Source organism: Sus scrofa, chromosome 6, assembly GCF_000003025.6.
Source record: "Sus scrofa isolate TJ Tabasco breed Duroc chromosome 6, Sscrofa11.1, whole genome shotgun sequence".
Classification (NCBI taxonomy): Eukaryota; Metazoa; Chordata; class Mammalia; order Artiodactyla; family Suidae; genus Sus; species Sus scrofa.
In genome coordinates, this window is record NC_010448.4 from 92,489,557 (window position 1) to 92,515,350 (window position 25,794).

Consider the following 25,794-nt stretch of genomic DNA (forward strand, 5'->3'; position numbering starts at 1 on the left):
CTCTCCACCTCAGCAAAGAGCAATGAGACTAACAACCTCTTGGACAGGGGATTTGAACAGAAAAGTCAGTTTCCACCTGACCAAACTGAAGGCCTCTCCTACATCCTCAAACTTTGTTGTATATTAGCATCACTGGGAAAACTTATAAAAAAAAGAAAAAATCCCACTGCCCAGGTCACACCTCATACCAATTAAATCTGAGTAGATGTTAGGGGAACAGGTGATTTCGATGTGCAGCCAAGCTTGCCACCAGCACCCTGAGACACAGGACTGACACAGAGCCTACAACACAAGGCATGGACCTGCATCCCAGTTTAGTTTCATGAGACAGAGAAAACAAACACAATTACAAGAGAAACAGGGATGCTCAGGAGAGGCTCAGCACGAGCACGTTTAATAATCCTTACTGGGAGAGGCGTGAAAACTATATGACAGATTCCCTAAGTCAGTAAATCAGAGATTCAGATAAATAATGATCCCATGGGGGGCTTGTCACCTACTCCAAGGCCACAACAGATAACTAGAATTCTGGGTCCCAGGGTGAGTCTGAGAGGTGAGACCCTGCAAAATGCAGTGGTGACAGGGGATGTCTGTCAGACACCAGTTTCTGGACTGGCCCGGCTCCCTTCCCAGGTTCTGGGCGGGGAGGGAGAACAGGCTTTGGCTCAGTAGAACTCTGGACCAGGCAGGGGCGGGGACCAGGGCTGGCCGAGGGAACAGGCTCACTTAGAGTTTTTGGAGGGAAATTCCCGGCGCCCCATGCCACCAAAGTTGCGCACCCGATGGATGACCTGCAGCTGCCGCTCGATGGTCGCGGTGATGTTCACGTCATCAGGGATGTGGACGTAACGGACATTCCGGCCCATCACAAAGAGGTCATCCAGCTCAACCTGATGCCCCCAACGGTCCGTATAGGTGACCTGGGCCAGGCGGATGTTCATGAAGGCATCAACGTTGTCTATGCGTCCGCGGGCCACACTCTCATCCCGCAGGTCCACGGTGGTGACCTGGCCCTGGAGGCCCTGCAGCAGGATGATCAGGCTGTTCTCTGAGATGGTCCGCTCTTTCACTGAGTGGCTCACCGCCATTCTTCCACACCACTGGCTGCTGGCTGTGGGAGGGGCAGACAGAGGGGAGCTGTAGCAGGCTCAGGGCCGGAGTTGCCAACTCACCTCCACCAGGTTTTATTTTTATTTATTTTTTGCTTTTTAGGGCCGCACCCGCTGCCTATGGAGGTTCCTAGGCTGGGGGTCACATTGGAGCTGCAGCTGCTGGCCTATGCCACAGCCACAGCAACACGGGATCTGAGCCTCAGCTGTGACCTACACTATAGTTCTTGGCAACGCCAGATCCTTAATCCACTGAGCAAGGCCAGGGATTGAACCTACGTCCTCATGGATACTAGTCAGATTTGTTAACTGCTGAGCCATGACAGGAACTCCTCCAGGTTTTAGGACACAATCCCCAGCCCAGACTTCCCCATGGCTGCCCAGCTATGGGCAATTTTTGTGGCTATGGAGCACCCCCAGGTGCTTCACGTACACACCTCATAGAAGCCTCATACCGCCTTGCAAGCCAAGGGTCACTTATACTCATTTTAAAACCCAGGAAAATATGGCCAGGAGAAGTTAAGCAACTTGTCCAAGATCAACTAAGTGGAGGTGCTGGGATTCCAATCCATGCCTGCCTGACTCCAAACCCCACACCAGTGGTTCTGAACCCTCACTATTGAATCATCTGCTGAGTTTTAACCTGACCATTATGCCCCAGAGGTCCTGATTCATTTGGTCAGGGGTGGGGCCCAGCTAGCCTATTTTTTTAAAAGCTCCCCAGGTAATTCTAATGTGCATCCGAGCTTGAGAACCACTAGTGTAGTTTACACCCTTGCTACTCAAGGTATGGTCCCTGGACCAGGAGTTTCAGCATCACCCAGGCACTTGTTGGAAATGAGGAATCTTTTCTTTCCCCAGACCTACTTAAAGAATCTGCATTTTGGGAGTTCCCGTCGTGGCGCAGTGGTTAACAAATCCGACTAGGAACCATGAGGTTGCGGGTTTGATCCCTGCCCTTGCTCATGGGTTAAGGATCCAGCGTTGCTGTGAGCTGTGGTGCAGGTTGCAGACGCGGCTTGGATCCTGCGTTTCTATGGCTCTGGCGTAGGCCGGCACTATAGCTCCGATTCGACCCCTAGCCTGGGAACCTCCATATGCCGCGGGAGCAGCCCAAGAAATGGCAAAAAGACAAAAAAAAAAAAAAAAAAAAAAAAATCTGCATTGTGGCACAGTGATAAGGAGCCAAAGTAGTATCCATGAGGATGTGGGTTCGATTCCTGGCCTCCATCAGTGGGTTAAGGATCTGGCGTTGTCCTGAGCTGTGGTGTAGGTCGCAAACTGCAGCTCCAAATTCAACCTCTAGCCTGGGAATTTCCATATGCCTTAGGTGTGGCCCTGAAAAGCAAAAAAAAAATCTGCATTTTAACATGACCCCTATGTGAATCACCAGTTCTTAAACATTAGTTAGTGCACACCCGAATCACCTGGAGGACGTGTTACACCAAAAACTGATGAGCCGCCCTCCTAGTTTCTAATTTAGTCAGAGGTGGGGCCCAAGAATGTGCATTTGTAAAGACAGTCAATGCTGATGTTGCTGGTCTGCCCCCACTCCCGCCCCAGAACGACTGTTCTACACCATGCCACCACCTTACCAATAGAAATTTAGATAACTGATTGAAAGAGGAAATGGCAGCATATATAGCACATAAGTTTTGTTTTTTTTATTTTTTTTTAGGGCTGTACCCACGGCATATGGAAGTTCCCAGGCTAGAGGCTGAATGGGAGCTGTAGCTGCCGCCTGCACCACAGCCACAGCAACATGGGACTAGAGCCACATCTGCGACCTACACCAGTCATGGCAACACGGGATCCGATCCCCAATCCAGTAAGCCAGGCCAGGGATCCAACCTGCATCCTCATGGATACTGGTCGGATTCGTTTCTGCTGTGATACACGGAATCTTGTTTTTTCTTTTTTTTTTTTTTTTTTTTTTTTTTTTTTTTTTTTTGTTGTTTTTTGGCGTGGCTATGGAGTTCCAGTAGGGTTAATCGGAGCTGTGCCCCGCCAGCCACGCCGCGGATCGGCCGCGCCCTACCCAGTCCGCAACGCGGATCGTACCATGAGCCAGGACCGAACCCCCTCATGTCTGTCGGATTCGTTAACCACTGCGGCACGACGGAATCCTGTTTTTTCATTTTTAAACTCAATGAATTTTACCATATTTATAGTTATACAACCATCCAGCACATAGGTTTTGCAGGTAGAGAAACCTATGTTGGAGGCTCTGCTCCACCACACACTCTATAAACCTAGGACGGTTATTTAACTCTGAACCCGTTTCCACATGGGTTAAACCATAGACGAAACGAGGCTAACAGACTCTCACCACATTGAACGTATTTTCCTTTGCTTTCAGAATGTCCTGATACCGTATTCCTGTAACTTTGTTTTATCTATTCCCCATTTTCAGACGCTGAGTGCAAGGTGATGGAACTTTCTTTTCTTTCCTTAAGATCTCACTCAGGATCCGACAGGGCTGAGCGGGGCGGCATTAAGTGTGGAAAGTTACCTACACCACTGACGAGAGGCTAAGAGCTGGGCCAGAAGACTCTAACAATCCTACCCGGGCTTTTCCAGGAGTAGACGGCCAAGCAAGGGTCCGAGGCAGCACAGCGACCGCAAAGAGGCGCGTTTGGGCTCGAGTACCGGTTCGGCCACTTCCTAGAGGGGCGACCTCGAGCAAGGCACTTCACTTCAAGCCTGTTGGCCAATTCCTAAAATGGGGACGATAACGACCCTTTACTCACAGAGCGTGGGAGTGGGTTTGGGAGAGGAGCTACACTCAGCGGTCGGGAGGAAAACGCTTGGCCCGCTCCCGCCGCCTCCGCAGTTCCAGGCTCCCTTGCGCTCAGCCCCGGGCTCCCCGGACACACCGCGAGGGTTCCTTCCGCTGTGCCGCTCCGCGTGGCTCCGAAACTAGCGGGCGCCTAGCTGGGTGGCCTCCCTTGCCCGGCTGACCTGCGAAACCATGGCAACAGCAAGGCCGCTCTATCCACCCAGAGCACCGAGAGCGGGGCCGCGCGCGGTGCCGCCACCGGTGGCGGCGAGCCGGGAACTACAATCCCCAGAATGCCGCGGGCGCGCGACTCGCGCCCCGGAGTGCCGGATAACATCATTGGACTCTCCTTTGGACTCATCCTTTTATTCAGCAAATCAACTCGTCCCTTCCCACGCCTCCTTTAGTTCCGTGACGCCCGCAGATACCAAAACCCCAGGATGCTCAAGTCTCTTGCATGAAATGGCGTCGTGCAGGCGTGTTCCGCTTTCCTGGACAGAGAATTTACTAAGCCTTCACCGTGTGCCGGGCCCCTTCCCAGGCTCTGGACGTGATCTGATGTTACGACCCTTAATTCTACCGCGTGCGGGGACTGGGGGAAGTGCCGGGAGTTGGGGAGTTGGGGGAGGGAGGCCGAAGGAATCTTTAAGAAAACAAATAGTCGCATCCAAAAGAATAAAATACCTAGGAGTAAACCTGCCTAAAGAGTCAAAAGACCTGTGCTCTGAAAACTGTAAGACACTGATGAAAGGAATCAAAGATGACACAAATAGATGGAAGGACATACCATGCTCTTGGATTGCAAGAGTTAATATTATCAAAATGACTATATTACTAAGGCAATCTACAGATTCAATGCAATTCCTATCAAATTACCAAGGCCATTTTTCACAGAACTTGAACAAAATATTTCAAAGCTTATTTGGAAGCACAAAAGACCCAGAGTAGACAAAGACACACTTTTCAGGAAAAATGGAGCTGGAGGAATCAGGCTCCAGACTTCAGACTACACTACAAAGCAACAATCATCAAAACTGTATAGTACTGACACAAAGACAGAAATATAGATCAGTGGAACAGGATAGAAAGCCCAGAATTAAACCCACGCACCTACAGCCAACTGATCTATGACAAAGGAGGCAAGAAATGGAGAAAAGACAGCTTGTTCAATAAGTGGTGCTGGGAAAACTGGACAGCCACATGTAAAAGAATGAAATCAGAACACTCCCTAACACCATACACAAAAATAAACTCCAAATGAATTAAAGACCTAGATATAAGACCAGATACCATAAAACTCTTAGAGGAAAACATAGGCCAAACGCTCTCTGACATAAATGACAGCAACATCTTCTCAGATCCACCTCTTAGAGTAATGACAATAAAAACAAAAATAAACAAATGGGACTTAATTAAACTGAAAAGTTTCTGCACAGCAAAGGAAACCCTAAATAACACAAAAAGACAACCCACAGAATGGGAGAAAATCTTTGCAAATGAATCAACTGACAAGGGATTCATCTCCAAAATTTATAAACACCTTCTTCAGCTCAATACCAAAAAAAAAAACAACCCCATCAAAAAACGGGCAGAAGATCAAAACAGACAATTCTCCAAAAAAAGACATACAGATGGCCAAAAAACACATGAAAAGATGTTCAGTTTCACTCATTATTAGAGAAATGCAAATCTAAACCACTATGAGGTACCACCTTACACCAGCCAGAATGGCCATCATCAAAAAGTCTACAAACAATAAGTGCTGGAGAGGGTGTGGAGAAAAAGGAACCCTGTTACACTGTTGGTGGGATTGTAAAAACAGTATGGAGATTCCTCAGAAAACTAAAACTAGAACTACCATTTGATCCAGCAATCCCACTCCTGGGCATCTAACCAGAGAACACCATGACTCGCAAAGACACATGTACTCCGATGTTCATTGCAGCACTCTTTTCAATAGCCAAGACATGGAAACAACTTAAATGTCCATCGACAGAGGAGTGGATCAAGAAGATGTGGTACATATACACAATGGAATATTCCTTAACCCACTGAGCAAGGCCAGGTATAGAACCTGCAACCCCATGGTTCCTAGTCAAATTTGTTAACCACTGTGCCATGATGGGAACTCCTCTATCTCTATTTTTTTTTTAACCCTACTTCATTCTACTCCCTAACATATATGCTTTTTCTGGGGGTATATTCCCAGCCCAGCTCCCTGCTTGGTCAAGTATCTCCTTGCTGACAACTCCTACATGCTGAGTCCCTTGTCTGCACCTCCTGCCCAGGCTGCTCCACAGAAGACCTCTGTTTCCCAACCATCTGTTGCTTATTCCCATGAGTCTCACTGGTACTTGAAACTCAGCATGTCTGCAACATAGCTTCAGCAAGTCCTTTGCAAATGAGTTGCTGCTCTGAATTCTATTTCTGTGATTGCTACCACCATTTTTCAACCACCCAAGACAGGCACCTTGAATAAACTTGATAACTTCTATCACTTCTTTTTATTGTTTTAAAGGCCACACCTGCAGCATATGGAAGTTCCCAGGCTGGGGGTTGAGAATCAGAGTTGCAGCTTCAACCTCCACTGCAGCTTTTGGCAACACTGGATCCTTAACCCACTGAGCAAGGCCAATGATGAACCTGCATCCTCGCAATGTCAGGTTCTTAACCCACTGAGCCACAATGGGAATTCCAACTTCTGTCATTTCTTGATTCCCCTACACCTGTCACAGTCACTGAGCCTTGAAAATTCCTTGAAATTTGTCTCCCACTTTTTTTTCTTTGGCCACACTCTTGGCATGTGGAAGTTCCCAGGCCAGGGACTGAACCCAAGCGACAGCAATAGCCTGAGCCACAGTAGTACCAATGCTGCATCTCCAACCCACCAAGCCATGAGGTCTCCCATTCTTGCCTTTTTATTCTGACTGCTGCTATTCTAGTTGAGACTCGTTTTCTCATTTAATTCATTACAAAAGCCATCTTACTGGTTTGGGTGTCCCATGAGCCTTTGCAAACAAAGTACACCTATGAACTTAATTCACCTGCTAAGAAAAAATTAAAAAGCAATTCACGGAGTTCCCGTCGTGGTGCAGTGGTTAACGAATCCGACTAGGAACCATGAGGTTGCGGGTTCGGTCCCTGCCCTTGCTCAGTGGGTTAACGATCTGGCGTTGCCGTGAGCTGTGGTGTAGGTTGCAGACGCGGCTCGGATCCCGCGTTGCTGTGGCTCTGGAGTAGGCTGGTGGCTACAGCTCCGATTCGACCCCTAGCCTGGGAATCTCCATATGCCGCGGGAGCGGCCCAAGAAATAGCAACAACAACAACAGCAAAAAAGACAAAAAAGTAAATAAATAAATAAAAAGCAATTCACTAGCAGAATAGTCTCCAATATTGACATCGATTTGGTTCCAACCTACCTCTTAGCTGGATCTCCTTTAGGTTCTCTGTGTAGACTTTCCAACCAGTCTCCCTTCTTCCCTCCCTCCCTTTCTTCATTTCCTTTTGCCACTCTCGAGGCGTTCTTGGGCCAGGGATCAAACCCATGAGACAGCAGCGGCCCAAGATGCTACAGCAACAATGCTGGATCCTTAACCTACTGGGCCATAAGAGAATGCCTCTCCATCCAGTGTTTCTTAAGGTGTGTATGGAAACCATTTGCCTTAACATTATCTAGAATGCTTGTTAAACTAACCCCATACCTATTGAATCAGAAATGGAGCCTGGGAATCTGCCTGTCTAACAATACACACTAAAATTAGACTCCTTTCTAGTCAGACTCAGCCCCTCAGCAACCCCCAGACAAGCCCTGCATCCTTGTCTCTGCCTTCGCTAGCCTGCTCCATCTGCTGGGATCCGCTCTGCTTTATTCTATAGATAGGAGGTCCAATCCCTCCTTCAAAGGCTGGCTGGTGACCTAAACTCAGGCATTATCAGATTCTAAGTCTGAAGCGAGTGACATGAACCAGCAGGAACTGTTTGGGCTCCGTCCTGGTGCCTGTGTCATCTGGCACCTCATTCCTGGGGTTGCTGCTGGGGCTGGAGTGCTTCCCTGTGCTGCCTGCCCTTCCTTGGTTCCTGGCCATTTTCCCATGGCCCTTCGGACTTCCTGTCAGCTGGGAGTTGCCAAAGCCCTTTCAGTAGATTCTTTTCCCAGCTAAGCAGCCAGAATTAGTTTCGATTTTTTGCAACCTCAAACCCGGTCTAGGGCCCACTTGAATTGAGTTCATTTCAGGAGTCTTGAATATTTCTGTTCCCTTTTGATGAGCTGTGCCGTGGTTCTATTTCCAAACTGTCAGAGGAACACAGGATCCTGAGAGAATCCTGTTCCAGCTTGCCATCCGGGGTGCAAATCCCCTCTCCAGCAGCCTGAAGATGCTCCCCTAACATGGCCCGAGACCCAGGGGCCAGCAACTCCCTCCTCTGCCAGGTGTTGTACTCCTTTGCTGGGAAGTTTGGGGTAACTTCTACCCATTGCTTCTGGTGCCTTTCTATGGAGAACTGTCTTTATATTATATTTTAAAAGTTCCTGCTGTGGCGCCACAGCATTGGTGGTGCCTCTCCAGTGCGAGGGCACAGGTTTGATCCCTGGGTTGGCACAGTGGGTTAAAGGATCCAGTGTTGCCGAAGCTGTGGCATAGGTTGCAACTGTAGCTCAGATCTGATCCCTGACCCAGGAACTCCATAGGCTGTGGGGTGGCCAAAAAAAGTTTTTTCATGCCCTTTGAAAGTGAAGTAAATGTCCTGAATAAATAAAAATGACATCAGTCTACGCGTGACGTGATGGAACATCTCTGGGAAAGTGAGCCTGCAGACCAGGTGAGGGGGACACAGATTTGCAAGTTAATAGTTATGGTTAAAAGTAATGGCCTTGGAGTTCCTGTCGTGGCTCAGCAGTAATGAACCCCATTACTATCCACGAGGATGACAATTTGCCCTCTGGCCTTGATCAGTGGGTTAAGGATCTGGTGTAACTGTGAGTTGTGGTGTAGGTCAAAGACGCGGCTCAGATCTGGTGTTGCTGTGCTGTGGTGCAGGTCCGCAGCTGCAGCTCCGATTCGACCCCTAACTTGGGAACCTCCATATGCTGCAGGTGTGGCCCTAAAAAGACAAAGAAAGAAAAAAAAAAGTAATGGCCTTTCTAAAAAAAAGTGATGCAAAACAATCTGCAGAAGAATGCAAACTAAGCACTGCAGGACACAAAACGTTTGGTCAGCACTGGAGTGGGAGTAATGACAGGGTAAGAGTGAGAAATGGAGTGAGAGAGAGATGAGGTAGGAATGAAGATGGGGGGAAACGCCAGGGACGAAATAAGGATCCTCCAGCCATGGCCCTGGCCATTCAGACAGACTTTTTAAAAAGGCTATGGGAGTTTCTATTGTGGCACAGCAGAAATGAATCCGACTAGTAACCATGAGGTTGTAGGTTCGATCCCTGGCCTCGCTCAGTGGGTTAAGGATCCCCTGTTGCTGTGACTGTGGTGTAGGCTAGCAGCTACAGCTCTGATTCGACCCCTAGCCTGGGAACCTCCATATGCCGCAGATGTAGCCCTCAAAAGGCAAAAAAAAGGCTACGATCCTCAGTCAGAAGTCCCCGGGGAGAGAAAAGGCGTGATCAGAAATTCATACGACTTAGGGCCTGGAGACAGAGGAGGGACGTGTGGTGTGACAGGAGCTATGGGAGCAGAAGGGAGGAAGGCGAGGCGCACTGAAGCCTGGAGAGCTGGTGAGTGAGGGAAGGAGGCCCTGGGGAGCAGAGGCCACGGCGTGGGAGTGGGCTGGAGAGCTGGATGGAGCGCCTCAGCCGCCACTCGGTGAGGTGCAGAAAGGGGACTGGGTAGGTTTGAAACAGATAAAAGATGTGCCGAGGTAGAGAGAAGGTGGGGAGAGCACAGGGCACAGGTATTAGCTTCTCAGCTGTGACTGAACCTGCGCAGGATATCTTTTGAACACACAGAAAAACTGGAGTTCCCGTCGTGGCTCAGTGGTTAACGAATCGACTAGGAACCATGAGGTTGCGAGTTCGGTCCCTGCCCTTGCTCAGTGGGTTAACGATCCGGCGTTGCCGTGAGCTGTGGTGTAGGTTGCAGACGCGGCTCGGATCCCGCGTTGCTGTGGCTCTGGCGTAGGCTGGTGGCTACAGCTCCGATTCAACCCCTAGCCTGGGAACCTCCATATGCCTCGGGAGCGGCCCAAGAAATAGCAACAACAACAACAACAAAAAAGACAAAAGACAAAAAAAAAAAAAAAAAAAGAAAAGAAAAACTGTCAGCCCCAAACTTTCTTTTTCTTTTTTTTTTTTTATGTCTTTTAGGGCTGCACCGGAGGCATACGGAGGTTCCCAGGCTAGGGGTTGAATTGGAGCTGTAGCCACTGGCCTACACCACAGCCACAGCCACAGCAGTGTAGGATCCAAGCTGCATCTGCGACCTACACTACAGCTCATAGTAATGCTAGATCCTTAACCCACTGAGCGAGGCCAGGGATCGAACCTGTATCCTCGTGGATGCTAGTCAGATTCGTTTCCGCTGAGCCACGACGGGAACTCCAGCCCCAAAGTTTCTAGAGGAAGTTGGGAGTTTTATAAAGATAAAAGGAGGTCAAGAGACCTGAAGCAAATGAGCATCTAGGAGTCAGGAGGCCTGGGTGTGCGCCCAGCTCTTCCGAGGCTGTGCTACTGATGTGGCCTCACTAGGCCTAATGGAACTAGGGTGTCATGTGGTTTGGGGACCTGACGGAGAAAGTAATGTTGTTTTTGTTGGCAGAGGCACCACAGCCCTGAAACAAAAAGACTGTAGAGTAGGTGTGTCTGTGGAGTGGTGGGGGGTGTAATCGAATAATCCAGAATAATTGCCACTGGCCTTAGGAATACAACTTGACATCCTCATTTGAAAAGAGGTGGGGAGTTCCCATTGTGACTCAGTGGTTAATGAATCTGACTAGGAACCATGAGGTTGCGGGTTCGATCCCTGGCCTTCCTCAGAGGGTTAGGGATCCGGCGTTGCCGTGGGCCGTGGTATGGGTCGCAGACGTGGCTCGGATCCCATGTTGCCGTGGCTCTGGCAGAGACTGGTGGCTACAGCTCCAATTAGACCCCTAGCCTGGGACCCTCCATATGCTGTGGGAGTGGCCCTAGAAAAGGCAAAAAGACAAAAAAAAAAAAAGAAAGAGAGCAGATATACCACCAAAGCATGGAGTGGGGGGTGAGGTGGGGGGTGGCATGGGTAAAAATTCCATTCTCAGATCCCACCTGGGTGAGACCTAGAATGTGTTAGCTCAGCAGCTTAGCTGGGCAAGCCGGCTTGGAGTCTACAAACTAGTTCCTTTCCTTTCATACAGATGAGGAAACTGAGGCTCGGGGAAGGCACCTGCCCGAGACAGATGCCAGGGTGAATTTGGGGCAGGGATGGGGACTGTGGTGCACCTTCCCTTGGGGTGCACTGGGCACTAGTGTGGGACACCCTCAGACCCCAGGGCCTGGTTTTAAGTGAACACGGACGTCTTGTCAGTACTCAGCCCACATTCTTGCCTCAGTAACCCCTTGTCTTCTCTTCCCTCTTCCCCCTCCCGACTCCCCTGCCTTCTCTGGGTGTCCTGAACCACCAGGCACATAAACCTGTTTTCGTTAACATTTGTGCAAGTCTAGATACATGAAACTCAAAGATTGCCTCATCCCCAGGCTGTCTTACCAAAGATCTGTATCTTGTTTATTCACTGCGAGAACAGATGCGTTTGAAATCGTCAGCGCGGCTCTGGGGTAGGCGGAGGGAGGAGGCTGCTTCCCCGTGGCTGTGGCCCACCTCCAAGGACCAGGACAGGCTCGGAGCCGACAATGAAGTTTGGGTTTGTGGCAGTGCGGTGGCAGCCAGATTCAGGACAGAGCCTTCCCCTTCATGGTCACCCATCAGGCCACCCCAAGTGGTGGCCATGTTGCTTAAAAGAGACTAAAACAGAAGGCGCTCTGTAAGTCTGTAAGGAGTGGTTTGCAGCCTGCTATGCTTTTCCTCCCCAGTGGACCTTTTGGGAGCTTTTGTGGGTAAGGAAGTATCCCTTTCATGGGTAGGAAGCAACTAACATTTACTGAGCGATTAATAAATCCTTCTGCATCAAACCCTATACCTCAGATGAACTAAAGGACAGGTACCCTGGGCCTCATCCCAGAAATATGTTGGTTTCTTCTCTTGCCAGGTTTGCCAGGGTCCCGGGTGGTCCCGGTGGTTGGCTCATTCTTAGGCAATGACCAGCTCAGCTGAGTTTCTCTCCTGCCCTCTGCCATTCTGGACATTCTTTCCATAGGATGGAATGGACCTGGACCTCTGGATGCTGGCTGGCTCCAAGCATCAGCCAGACAGTGGCCTTAGTCCAGGATGAGGATGAGATGGAGGGCGAGCCTCCTTCCTGAAGCAATGAGGGCAGCCCTGCCCTAAGATAGGTCTCATGGATCCCAATTAGACTTGGCATCCTGCCAAGGGAAGTAACTCCTCTGGGACCCGGAAGGGAAAGTGGTACATCCAACTCAAGGCTCTGCTTGGCCACTGATGGCGAAGCAGAGGAGATGGGTGTCATGGCACAGCATGTTGGGTGTCTTTAAAAGGCAAGAATACTAAGTGGCAGAGAAAGACTCTGGGGGCAAGGAGGACACATCACACTAAAAAGCAAACTATTTCCTTCGTATGCATTTCCATTCGGGATAAGCCCACACCACATATGGATGGAGGTATGTGTGGAGACCTACAGACGCCCAGGGGCTCTGCGAGGGGCCGGCCAGAATTCCCCATCATGGCCTTGCTTACTCTGCCTCTGAGGTGACAGCTCCCAGGGTGCCAGAGAGAGGAGGGCTGTCGAATCTGGGACCCCACTGTTTGAGGCAACCGCCTTTTCCACTTAGGTCAAACTCCCAAGGCAGAATACATTCCAGAGAGCTCTGGAGTTTCGTGACAACTCACAGGCCTCTCTCTGGTCTAGGTCCCCTTTGCTAGGTCCCCTGAGCAAAGCTGTCATTGAAAACTGCAACAGGAGCTCCCTCTTAACTGACACCTGGGCTTGAACCCATGGCTCTGGATGCTTTGAATGATGGTCCTAAAACCAGAAAGAAAATAGGAAAGGTCCACTTTAAAAGCCAGAATATACTTTGCTGAAAATAAGTACATGGGCGGGCCTTCCAGAGAGAGTGCTTGCTCCCTGGGGGAGAACCGCACAGTTGGTTCAGACATAAACAGGAACAAGAGGTAAAGGCTTCATCAGTAGAAAACTAGCAGCAGCATCTGGTTCCCCGGGGAGTCCAGGGTCCTCCTCCAGCAGCCTCTCCGGAGGGAGAAGGAGGTGCCTGGTCAGCACGGCTATAACTCATCCATCATGGCAAGCAAATCATCACCCTTGCTGGCGCTCCGGCTCGGCGGGTCTGTGATCTCAAACTCCCCCATGATCCGAGCCAGCTCTTCGTTCCTCTGCTGGTCCTGTGAGAGAAGGGAGAGGTGGGAGGAGGATGTGTCGCCACCACGGCCTCTTTGTGCAACGAGTAGATAATTTTAGTTCCCTGCCTGTTTGTCAGAATAGGGACTATATTACATGCTGATTAGAGAGGAGAAGGGAGGGCCTTTGGAGTTCAAGGTTATTACAAGATGACGAGGGCGACGAGATTTGACTTACGGAATCCCCTGCACTCACCTGAGTAGCTTGGATGTTGATAACTTCATAGGATAACTCTTCTGGCCTGGATAGCGCTGCTTGTCTGCCCAAGATGGTAGAGAAATGGGTCAAAGGTCAGGATTTTTTTTTTCTTTTTTGTCTTTTTAGGGCTGCATCCTCGGCATATGGAAGTTCCCAGGCTAGGGGTTGAACCAGAGCTGTAGCTGCTGGCCGACACCAGAGCCACCTCGATGAAGGATACGAGCCATGTCTGCAGCCTGTACCACAGCTCAAGGCAACCCCAGATCCTTTAACCCACTGGGCGAGGCCAGGGATCGAACCCTCATCCTCATGGATACTAGGTGGGTTCATTACTGCTGAGCCACAACGGGAACTCCCAACAACCTACTTTTTCTTTTTTTTTTTTTGGTTTTTTTCTTTTTTTGTCTTTTTGCCTTTTCTAGGGCCGATTCCGGGCCAGGGGTCTAATCGGAGTCATAGTCACCGGCCTACGCTAGAGCCACAGCAATGCGGGATCCGAGCCACGTCTGCAACCTACACCACAGCTCACGGCAACGCCAGATCCCCAACCCACTGAGCAAGGCCAGGGATCGAACCCACAACCTCATGGTTCTTAATCGGATTCGTTAACCACTGTGCCACGATGGGAACTCCCAACCTACTTTTTCTGATTCACCTTCTGCTCTTTCCCTTCAGCTTCCTACCCTATCCGCATCCAACAAATGCACCCAGGAAGTCAAGTCCTTTTTTGCCTCTGTGCCTTTGCACATACTAAACTCTGCCAAGAATGTTTTTCCCCTTCCTCTGCTTGGCAAACTCCAAGACCCAGCTCAGTTGCCAACTCCTTCAATCCACCGGTGCAAAGTCAGCTGCCGCGTCCTCCATTAGAGAATGCATGACATGGCACCAGAATGACCTGTGCACCTGTTCATGTTTCTATGACGCTAAGGACAGACTCCAGGTCTTATGCTCCATTTTTGGGTCCCCACACTTACCACAGTACCTATCACCTCAATGGAGACGGAAATAGAAAGAACACCCACCTCAAACATATTTGGTTCTGAGGAGGGTCACAAGACATAATGAATGCCAAAGTGCTCTGTAAACTGTAAAGCACTGTACAAGTCTTGGTGAATGACTACTGCTGTTGGTTTGGGGGAGACTGTCTAATCCCAAAGACATCATGCTTTGACCTCCTTCTGCTCTTTCTTTCTTTCTTTCTTTCTTTCCTTCCTTCTTTCCTTCCTTCCTTCCTTCCTTCTTCCTTCCTTCCTTCCTTTCTTCCTTTCTTTCTTTTTTTGTTTCCCAGCAGCATATGGAGTTCCCAGGCCAGGGATCAGATCTGAGCTGGATGTGCAATTTATACCACAGCTGTGGCAACTCAGGATCCTCTAACCCACTGTGCTGTACTGGGCTGGGGATCAAACCTATGTCCTGGCACTGCAGAGATGCTGCCGTTCCCGTTGTGCCACAGCAGGAACTCCACCCTCTAGTTTCTTAACAGTCTTTTCTTTTTCTTTGGGCCGCACCCGTGGCACATGGAGATTCCCAGGCTAGGAGTCAAATTGGAGCTGTAGCCGCTGGCCTACACCACAGCGACAGCAACGCCAGATCTGAGCTGAATCTGCAATCTTCACCACAGCTCGCAGCAATGCCAGATCCTTAACCCACGGAGTGAGGCCAGGGATCGAACCTGTGTCCTCACGGATGTTAGTCAGATTTGTTTCTGCTGAACCGCAATGGGAACTCCTCAACAGTCTTTTCTTCATATGATTATCTGGACTTCCAGTTCTCTTGCTGAACTGTGCTTTGCTCAATAAAACATTAGAACTATTTTTGGAAGGTCTCCAGAAGGTTCAGGCTATTGAATACCACTGGATTCTTCTTTAACTAAGTTATTGAATTGGCCGGTATTTGGTTTGTGATCTTTATGTCTATGAGTGTTACTGGTTTACAATGGTTATTAATTACTGTTTTTTTAAAGGCCACACCTGCGGCATATGGAGGTTCCCAGGCTAGGGGTTAAATTGAAGCTGCAGCTGCTGGCCTACGCCACAGCCACAGCAACGCCAGATCCTTAACCCAGTGAGTGAGGCCAGCGATCAAAGCAGCATCCTCATGGATACTAGTCGAGTTCTTTACTGCTGAGCCGTGGTGGGAACGCCACACAATGGTTATTTTTTGATTCTTATCACACTGAGGATTTTTGCATATGTCTTTAAAGAAACAGGTTTGACACATACTCCTCCTCTTCATCAGTGGTGAAGAGATTCAACCGGAATCCTGACTCAGGGCCACAGGGTTTCTTAATTTCCATCCCTCCCATCAGCCTGGCCAAGAGATTCAGCTCTTCTTTAGCAAGAGGGTTTGGAGCAGTGTATTCCTGCAGAAACAATTTCATGATTTTTAGCCACACGAAGGGGATCACATTTCCTGCTGAGAACCCAGAGACCCAGGGTGGAATTACAGAACAGGGCAAAACAATAACTGTTTCAATGATTTCTGGGAAGAACTGGGCCCAAATGAAGCAGAGAAAACAGGCTTAACCAAAAAAGAAATAATCCATGCCAGAAGCAGAGGGACGCTAGCAAAGCGACAGATCAGAGAGTTGCACTCTTTCAAGATGGGCGGAAGGCCCCAGGGACCCCCATTCTCCTCAAAACAGAAACAGAAAGAATCAAACAAAAAACAGCTTTCCTCCCTGAAGGAGAAGCAAGCTGCTTCCTCTTCAGGCCTTCTAGTTCCCCCAGCCTTTGTAAGCCGCCTGGGTGAAGGCTCCAGGTCCAAGGACCTACCACACTGCCCTCAGGTGGTGATCCATGAAAACACACCCCCGAAATCCTTTCCTGCCTGTGGCTCCCTCCCTCAACTCCTGCGCCCCCTGCAGGCTTCACGCCTCCTCACAACTGGCGCTCTCTAAACCAGCCTTCCCCAGCTTTGCCTCTTCCATCACTCTGCTGCCAGCCGAACTACGGTTCTCATCTCACTTCTTCCTTGCTTGAGACACATGCCACCGCCTCCTGCCTGAAGGATAGAATCCATATTGTTTAAGCCCTTTCTGAAACAGGGCCCCACGGCTCTGACCAGTTGAATCTCTGGCCGCTGCCTCTATTGTGTTAGGATCTAGCCACGTGGGTGGGGCGCTGCCTCCCCGCCTCCCCCAGACACTATGCCCCCAGGAGCCTTTACTGGTACTGGCTTTCTATGCTGACTTATCCTCCTTCACCTCCTCGGAAAATCTTTCTTGTTCCCTGTCCCCTGCTCCTACTCCCCTGGACAAGACACAGCACTGACACATGCTCTGACACAGCACTTTACTCAGAATGCCCAGTGAGCTTTTCTTTTCTTTTTCTTTAGGGCCAAACCTGCGGCATATGGAAGTTCCCAGGCTAGGAGTCAAATCCGAGCTGCAGCTGCCAGCCTACGCCACAGCCACAGAACTCGACACGTCTTTGACCTACGACCTACATGACACTGTGTCTTCCACCTACAACACTGCTCAGGATGCTGGATTCCTAACCCACTGAGCAGGGCCAGAGATCACACTTGCGTCCTCTTGGATAGCAGTTGGGTTGGTTGCCGCTGAGTCCCAAGAGGAACTCCTCCAGCAAGCTTTTCTTCTGCCATGTTATAGTTATTTGTTCTTATTGCGGCTTTTCCCAGAGGACTATGAGCCACTTCAGGATGACACCACATCTAAACCGGCTCTGTGCCTGGGTACCTTGCCCACAGAAGTTTGCTGAATAACTGAATATTCCGGGATCAAACCCACGCCATAGCCGTGACAACGCCACATAGTGACAACGCTAGATCCTTAACCGGCTGAGCCACCAGGGAAGTCCGCAAAACCGTATTTTGAACTTAGCTTCTACATCAGTATTCAAGGAAGCATCGAAAAGGGGAGTTTTGATGATCAGAATACCCATAAGGGCTGAACCCAGCAACCGAGGGCCTTGTAACACTGGCACCATGCTGTGTCACATGTCCTGGTGTGTGGTTCCTGTTTAATTATGGTGGTGGAGCCAAGCCTAAAATTACCTAATTAGTCAGATCGCTGGAAGTCTCCATGAGGAGCCGTAATTAACAACCTGTGTACTGGTAAGGCGGAATGGAGACGCTTGCAAACAATGAGGATAATGTTGACCAGCTCTGAAATCTAGAGTTCCCACCCTTCTCCCCGTCCAGATTTCTGTATCTAGAAATAAACTTGGAAGACACATAAGGGAGGCAGAAGCTTACTTGCGTCCGTGCAGCTGCGTTCTTCGATGCTCCGGACATATGGGTTTCCACGGGCCGGTTCACACTGTACCTGGTGGCAACAGAAAACCATGAAAACGTTGTCCCTTTTTACCAGGATTTCCTTCTCACATGTAAACAGAGTGCATAGCTTTTCTGCTGAGGCATTAAAAAGCATCCAGAAAGGGGCTGGGAATACAGAATACAACTAAGTGGGTGTCAACCACTCAAATTTCGATTCTTCCCAAATCATAACACTGGGACGCTCTGTGGAAATGCTTCCTCTTACAAAGCAATGTGTATCGCTGAAAAAAATGTGATCGGAGGAGTTCTGCTGTGGCTCAGTGGTAACAAACCCGACTGATATCCATGAGGATGTGGGTTCGATCTCTGGCCTTGCTCAGTAGGTTAAGGATCTGGCATTGCTGTGGCTGCGGTGTAGGCTGGCAGCTACCATTCTGATTCAATCCCTAGTTTATGCTACGTGTGCAGCCTGAAAAAGACAAAAAAATAAAATAAAAAAAATAGAAAGCGATCCATACATGAAGGCCAAACCCTTTTGGATCTCCCTTGCAACAAAGATTTCGGTTAGTTCTCTTGCATGGATATTTAAAATTATTCATTGCTACTCAGCCAAGAACAAAATAACGCCATTTGCGGCAACATGGATGGAACTAGAGCCTCTCATACTATGTGAGGTAAGTTAGGAAGAGAAAGGCAAACATACCATAAGAAATCACTTATATCTGGAATCTAATATATGGCACAAACAAACCTTTCCACAGAAAAGAAACTCATGGACTTGGAGAAGAGACTTGTGGTTGCCAAGGGGGAGGGGGAGGGGGAGGGAGTGGGATGGACTATGGGTCTGGGGTTAAAAGATGCAAACTTGCATTTGGAATGGATAAGCAATGAGATCCTGCTGTATAGCACAGGGGACTATATCTAGTCACTTGTGATGGAGCATGATGGAGGATAATGTGAGAAAAAGAATGTATATGTGCGTGTGTGTGTGACTGCATCACTTTGCTGTACAGGAGAACATTGACAGAACACTGTAAACCAACTATAATGGAAAAAATAAAAATCATTAAAAATAATAAAAAAATAAAATTATCTTTTTTTTCTTTTCTTTTTCTTTCTTTTTTTTTTTTAAGGCCACACCTGCAGTATATGGCCCAGGCTAGAGGTCAGATTCATAAAGGTCAGGTTCAAAGGGAACTCCTCTTTTCTTTTTTTTTTTTTTTAAATAAGATGCACATAGTTTATTTTTTTATTTTTATTTTTTTGTCTTTTTAGGGTCGCACCTGTGGCATATGGAGGTTCCCAGGCTAGGGGTCCAATTGGAGCTACAGCTGCTGGCCTACGCCACAGCCACAGCAATGCCAGATCCAAGCCGTGTCTGCGACCTATACCACAGCTCACGGCAATGCTGGATTCTTAACCCACTGAGCGAGGCCAGGGATCGAACCGTCAACTTCATGGTTCCTAGTCGGATTTGTTTCCACTGCGCCATGATGGGAACTCCCCAAGCTGGTTGTTTAAATGAGAGACTCGAATTCATTTGGGGAGGGAGAATTTGCTTACATGTTAGTTCCCAGTTTCAGGACTCGGTCTCCATAAAGTTCAAAAGACCCTTCTTTGGGGGCAGCAACATAGCTTCCACCGTGCTTGAATTCTGCCTTCCTCACTTCTTCGCCTTTGTGGTTGAACATTCTACAATATAAAATAAGATGTGACGACATGTTCTCCAAGCTGGGGGAGTCCCAGAGGCTTCTTTATTCTCTGTACTATGCACTGCTTCAAGATAAAGATGCTGCTTGAGGTAATGCTAGTAACACAATAATAATAATAAAATTTATTGAATACATGGTATGTGCTGGGTGCTGGGTAGCACTTTAGAGCATTATTGTCTTATGCATCCTCACAGTAATCATCCAGTAGATAAGGAAATACTTCCTAGAGAAATGGGTGGTTTGCTTCAAGTGTCTGCCAAGTGACAAGCTGGGTTTGAACCTTACCTCTGTCTGCACTGCTGTGCTTAACTGGACAAAGGGAGGGGCCCCAGCCGGGCTGCATTCTATGAGGGGGCCCACATATCGTTTCCTGGGACCCCAAGCATTGCTCTGACAATGACTGTTGAGAATTCACCTGATGAGTCCGGGAACTTCAGTTCCCCAGGGGACAGGCCCAGACACTGGCAATACAAAGCGACCATTAGAATTCTGAACTTTGTCCTTTAGAAATATGGATACCTGGAAAAAAATATAGTATTGTCATTTTTCTTGGTATAGTTTCATAGACATAAGCGGTCTCAGGAGGGAGAATGTGTAGTGGCTACTTGGTGAGTTTAAACAATAAGAGAGAGAAACTCACTATAATTCTAACACCTGCAGAGTTAGAGCGTTTTTTACAAAAGAACGTCTTTGGAGCCGCACAGGAAATCTTTCAGGTGAGCCGTGCTGCCCCTGCTTTAAAGATGTGCAGCCTGAGGGCCCCAGACTGAAGTGACTTGTCCAAAGAGAAAGGACCAGGACTTGAAGTCCAGGTCGACTCCAAATCCCTCCCCCCCATTCCTTGGTTTCTTGCAAACTTTCCATCCAGCTGCGAGGCTTGAGCTAAAAGAACCTCATTATCTCCATTTCACAGGTGAGGAAAGAGCGACTCAGAGGTTAAGACATGTCCTCAAGGCCAGTCAGCCCAGAAGGGACATAGCTGGGGATTTAAACCCTTGCGTTTCTGACTCCAAGCTCTCAGCCACATGCTGGACTGATGGGAAGGGGCCGGACAGGTGGCTCCCGTGGCCTTAGAGTTTGAAGGCTTTCAGTGTGACTCAAAAGCCCACATTCCGCTTACTTTTACCCCTTGCTTTGTGCATATTATACTGAGGTTTTGGTTAAAGTCCCACCAACTGTAGCAGTTAATCAGGGTGTTTTTTTTGTTTGTTTGTTTGTTTTTTTCCCCTTTTTTGGTTTTTAAGGCTGCACCCACAGCATATGGAAGTTCCCAGGCTAGGGGTCAAATCAGAGCTATAGCTGCCAGCCTACGCCACAGCCGCATCAACACAGGATCCGAGCCGCATCACAGCTCACAGCGATGCCGGACCCCCGACCCAACGAGCGAGGCCAGGGATCAAGCCCGCATCCTCATGGATACTAGTCGGATTTGTTTCTGCTGCACCACAACGGGGAACTCCCAGCAGTTAATCAGATTTATTGGATCTTAGCTTCCCTACCTATAAAGTGAGATAAACTTGAAGGTCCCCTCAAACTCTAAAATTCTACAAGATTATATTGTAATATCATCAAGAATAAGCCTCTGTTTTGGGCAAGGCAGTGAAAGTGAGTGAAAGTGCAAAGTGGTGATGATTCTTGATTCTTCGCTGGCAGTTTGGCCTGCTGATGCTGGGTGGTCCAGGCTCACATCTCAGCTGGGCCACTCCTTGGCTCTGCGTTTTTTTGGTAAGTTACACCATTTTTCTCTTTGGTAAACTGGGGGGTATTAACAGTACCTTGTCGATGGGTTAGTGTGACTACTAAATCAGATAATGAGCAAAAAAGCACTTATCACAGAGGCTGATGCATAGTAAGTGCTCAACAAGAGGCAGCTAATCTTGGTATTAGTCTCATTGGACACAGGACACAGCTTAAAGTGGAAAAACAATGAAACTGAAAAGCAGGATATGCTGAATAGCATATGCAGATTAGCTCACTAAGGACAATGACTACAGGCACAGGGGTGGGTAGGAGTGACTGTGGGTTTGGAGCTGGGCCTGGAGGGAGAGGGTGGGGGTGAAGCCACACCAAAAGCCCAGACTAGCAGGAACAAGGTGTGTTTCAGGGGGAAATGCTACACTGGTTTGGTTGGTGGGTTTGGCTGGATAACCTTTAAGGAACCTTTAATCTTGAGATTTAACCTCTTTTTTGGGGGGGGGGTGGCGCACCTAGGCCACCAGGGAACTCCTAACCTTGAGATTATATGACCAAAGGATTGTGAGTACAAGCACTGAGAAAGAAAATTGGGAGAGAGAAGTGAGACTACATGAATGTATTGGACTCTGCTAATTCTAATATGTCTGTGTCATTGATCTGAAATGTACAAATTTAAGTCAAGAGTGTGTCTGTGTTTGACCAGAGAACCTGCCCTTGGCTGGATGGCATTGCTGGGTCAGCCTGCTTGCCTAGCCCCTCTTCTGGCCCCCAGCTGCAGGTGTGACTCTCTTGTGCCCTGTTCCTCTCACTCTGCCCTATTAATTCTGAGATGCTCTCATCCGTGTCCATACACCAGTGTTCACCTCTGTGCTGCTGGCTCCCAGAGTTGCAGCTCCCATTCGACCTTCTTCCCTGGGCGTCTGGCCCATCTATCTCATTGCCTATTAAACGTGTGCACTTTCAGGTTTCACGGGATGCACCTCCAATTCACCCTGCTTGGAACAGGGCTCAAAATCTGTCTTACTGAACCTGATCCCAGTGAATGACATCACCAGGTCACCAAGTCAGCAATTGGAGCTCCCCCACCCACCACCTTCCCAGGGCTAAGTCATCAAGCCCTGCCTGCCCAGTACCACTCCTTGTCTCTGGCACCCCCTCACTACCCTGTTCCCTCGGGTTGACCTTCATTACTTCTAGCCTGGCCGCTGCAGAGCCTCCGGAGTGCTCTCCCTGCCTCCTCTCTCATCTGCTTTTGATCCAGACTCCACTCTGCTGCTAAAGGACTCTTCTGAACTCCTGTCTTAACACGTCCCTCTCCTGCTTCCCTAGGTCTCTGCTGCCTGGCAGATAATGTCTAGTTTGCCCTTGGTTCCTCTCTGTAGCCACATTCCCCCTCGAACTCTATCTTCCAGCCATATTCACTGCTTGTAGCCTTCTGCCCCCCAGCACCACCAATTACCGGGGAGAGGGGGATGTTACATGCCTTGTGCTTTTACTGACATGGCGTCCTCCTAACCCCTCCTGTGGTTTCCCCATGGCCCTGGTGAAAATTTATTTCTTTTAAGAGATATCAGATCTGGAGTTCCCGCTGTGGTGCAACGGGAAAGATGCCATCTTGGGAGCACTCTGGGATACAGGTTGGATCCCCAGCCCGACACAGAGGGTTAAGGATCCGGCCTTGTCAAGGCTGTGGTTTAGGTTGAGACTGCGGCTTGGATCTGATTCCTGGTCCGGGGAACTCCATATGGCTGGGGTGGCCAGAAAAGAAAAAAATGAAATTAAATAAATAAAAGATATCAGATCCTCGGAGTTAGCACTATGGTACAACAAGATCGTCAGCATCTCTGCAGCACCAGGATGCAGGTTTGATCCCTGCCCTGGTACCGTGCGTTAAGGATCCGGTGTTGCCATGTGTTGTGGGGTGGCCAAAAAACAAAACAAAAACAAAAACAAAAACCAGACACGGAGTTCCCATCGTGGCTCAGTGGTTAATGAATCCGATTATGAACCATGAGGTTGCAGGTTCGATCCCTGGCCTTGCTCAGTGGGTTAAGGATCTGGCGTTGCCGTGAGCTGTGGTGGAGGTTGCAGACGTGGCTCGGATCCCGCGTTGCTGTGGCTCTGGTGTAGGCCAGTGGCAGCAGCTCCAATCAGACCCCTGGCCTCGGAACCTCCATATGCCATGGGAGTGGCCCTAGAAAAGGCAAACAAACAAACAACCCCCCCAAAAAAACCAGATCCTCTATGAAGGCTTATCCCTGATTCTCTTAGGTAGAGCTGACCACCCCTCCCCCACCCAGTGTCCTCTCTCTTTACACTCTTCTGGGTCAGAATCGAACATCTCTGAGGCACTTCGTGCACTTTCCCTTCCACGTGTCCTTTGGAAAGAGGGGGTGAAGGTCATGGAGCTGTGGGACCAGAGAGCTGGATGAGGCAGTTCTCCCTGCACCCGTGGTCCCCAGGATGATGGCAGGATCCTGGGGGCCAGGAGGAGAGTGAGCCAGGGATCTGAATGCTCAGGGACCATGGGTGAGGGACCGGGCAGTCAGTGTCGGCAGTGAGGGATGAGGACAGGGCTTTCGAGGGTGATGGTTGCTGGTCTCCAGTGAGAGGAGGCTAAGTTTGTGAGGGCAGGAAAATGATGACCTGAAAGTGAGGGGGGAGCTGGCAGAACACTGACTCTGCTGCTCACAGCCAGGCTGTGGATGAGGGAGAGTGACAGCCTCCTTCGAGTGGCCGGGAGACTTTGAATGGTGTCTCTCTGCTGTCTGCTGACGTGTCCCACATTTGTCTCTGGCTTGGCTCTCCTCTCTAAGGGCCAGATGTAGATATCCAACTACCTACGTGACTTTGCTACATGGAGGTCTAATAGGCAAATCAAACTTAGGAGTTCCCTGGTGTCTCAGTGGGTTAAGGATGCAGCATTGTCACTGGTGTGGTGCAGTTCCATTCCTTAGTAAATCTTAGTAAATCTTATTGACCTTTCCCCAAAGGGATATTCCATATGCCAATACTTTTCACTATCTCCACTGCTAGCGCCTAATCCAAGCACTTTCCTTTTTAACCTAGATTTCTACAGAAGTTTCCTAACTGCATCCAACCTCCACCCTTGTCCCATTTAGTTCATCTCCCAGACACAAATCAGATTATGTTACCACCCACCTTAAAATGCCCCAGATCTTTTTTTTTTTTTTGCGTTTTAGGGCCACCACTGCGGCATATGGAGATTCCCAGGCTAGGGGTCAAATCAGAGTTACAGCTGCTGGCCTACACCACAGTCACAGCAATGTCAGATTCAAGCCATGTCTGTGACCTTCACCACAACTCACAGCAACGCCGGTTCCTTGACCCACTGAACAAGGCCAGGGATCGAACCTGCATCCTCATGGATACTAGTCAAATTTGTTTCCACTGCGCCACGACAGGAACTCCCCCTGAGGTCTTTGTTCGTTATACTCTCCACTGAAATGTCTGTCCCCAGAAAGGCGGTCCTTGCCTCTATCATCTAAGGAGGTGCTGTCCAGTTCAGTAGCTACTAGTCAAGTGTGACTATTTATTTATTTAGTCTTTTTGCCTTTTCTAGGGCTGCTTCCTGTGGCATACGGAGGTTCCCAGGCTAGGGGTCGAATTGGAGCTGTAGCCGCCAGGCTACGTCAGAGCCACAGCAACGCCAGATCCAAGCCACGTCTGCGACCTACGCCACAGATCCTTAACCCACTGAGCGAGGCCAGCGATTGAACCCACAACCTCGTGGTTCGTAGTCAGATTCGTTAACCACTGCTCCACGACGGGAACCCCAAGTGTGATTATTTAAATTAAATGAACAATTCAGTTCCTCCGTCAGACTAGCCATATTTCAAGTACTCAACAACCACATGTGGCTAGGGGCTCTCATACAGGACAACATAAGTACAGAGAGAGCACTGCCATCGCAACAGGAAGCGCTACCGGACAGCGCTGGTGCAAGGCAACATCCAGCCCAGTTGCTTTCTGTGACTTTTCCTTCTACAGCCTCCTTCCCCAAAGTTATCAGAACCAGAGCATAACTTAGGTGTCCTTCCCTTGTCTCCTCCCACTAACACGGAACCTCCTCTGCCTTGGTCACCTCTCTATCTTAGGACTGAAACTGCCTGGCATAGAGCAGCCACTCGATACATATTTGTCAGACTAACTGGTTTTCCAGGGATGAACTATTTCCAAGCGGAGTGGCTGATGGGGTGGAGGTGCATGGAACGTTCTGGGGAGAGGTGAAGATGGTGAGATTTTTCCAACAACTGGAACGGCGGAAGCACGGGAGGAAAGCCCATGTCAGAAGATGCACGAGTGGGGATGAGCGTTCAGGGGATGGTGAGTGACCAGAGGGCCACCCTTTAGGAGGCACCTCTGGAGTGGCTCTGGAGGGCTGGAGGGCATGGGGACATGAGGTGGTTGTACATAAATGCTCAGGATTCCAAAGGGAATAGGTCTTTGTCCAGCCTCTGGCTGGGCCTAGGGTGCAGGTGAGACCCTTGACCATAATCAGGCCACATCGAGTTGTTTCAGGTATCACAGAAAGCTTTGGATGTTAGAACAGGGAGTCTTATATTTGCTTT

The 25,794-nt window shown here is 49.2% G+C and overlaps 2 protein-coding genes across 11 annotated transcripts in view; both read right to left on the minus strand.

Annotated features, from left to right (window-relative positions):
• Positions 365 to 7,330, minus strand: LSM10 (LSM10, U7 small nuclear RNA associated). 7 transcript variants are annotated; one of them, XM_021095948.1, is made up of 3 exons: positions 3,986 to 4,171; positions 3,676 to 3,826; positions 365 to 1,111 (listed from the first exon to the last, which is right to left on the minus strand). In XM_021095948.1, the coding sequence occupies exon 3, from the start codon at positions 1,086 to 1,088 to the stop codon at positions 723 to 725; it is 366 nt and encodes a 121-aa protein (XP_020951607.1). In that variant the 5' UTR covers positions 1,089 to 1,111; positions 3,676 to 3,826; positions 3,986 to 4,171; the 3' UTR covers positions 365 to 722. The 7 variants fall into 7 exon arrangements, with proteins under 7 accessions (XP_020951607.1, XP_020951603.1, XP_020951602.1 ...); XM_021095944.1 differs by having other exon boundaries at positions 4,071 to 4,153; XM_021095943.1 differs by lacking the exons at positions 3,676 to 3,826; positions 3,986 to 4,171 and adding an exon at positions 7,308 to 7,330.
• Positions 11,568 to 25,794, minus strand: part of OSCP1 (organic solute carrier partner 1) — a 36,403-nt gene continuing 22,176 nt past the window's right edge. For 3 of the 4 annotated variants that reach the window (XM_021095954.1, XM_021095952.1, XM_021095955.1), the window contains 6 exons: positions 19,923 to 20,026; positions 19,359 to 19,487; positions 17,775 to 17,844; positions 15,779 to 15,918; positions 13,554 to 13,617; positions 11,568 to 13,342 (listed from right to left, as the gene is read on the minus strand). In XM_021095954.1, the coding sequence (XP_020951613.1) occupies positions 13,226 to 13,342; positions 13,554 to 13,617; positions 15,779 to 15,918; positions 17,775 to 17,844; positions 19,359 to 19,487; positions 19,923 to 20,026 (624 nt within the window). In that variant the 3' untranslated portion in view covers positions 11,568 to 13,225. The remainder of the gene's footprint in view (positions 13,343 to 13,553; positions 13,618 to 15,778; positions 15,919 to 17,774; positions 17,845 to 19,358; positions 19,488 to 19,922; positions 20,027 to 25,794) is intronic. The other variant, XM_021095953.1, reaches the window with a different exon arrangement.

Coding starts and splice junctions, on each gene's coding strand:
- LSM10 (XM_021095944.1), bottom strand. Junction 1,112..3,675: donor CTACTCCTGGAAAAGCCCGG/GTAGGATTGTTA, acceptor CCCCTCCCACAG/CCAGCAGCCAGTGGTGTGGA.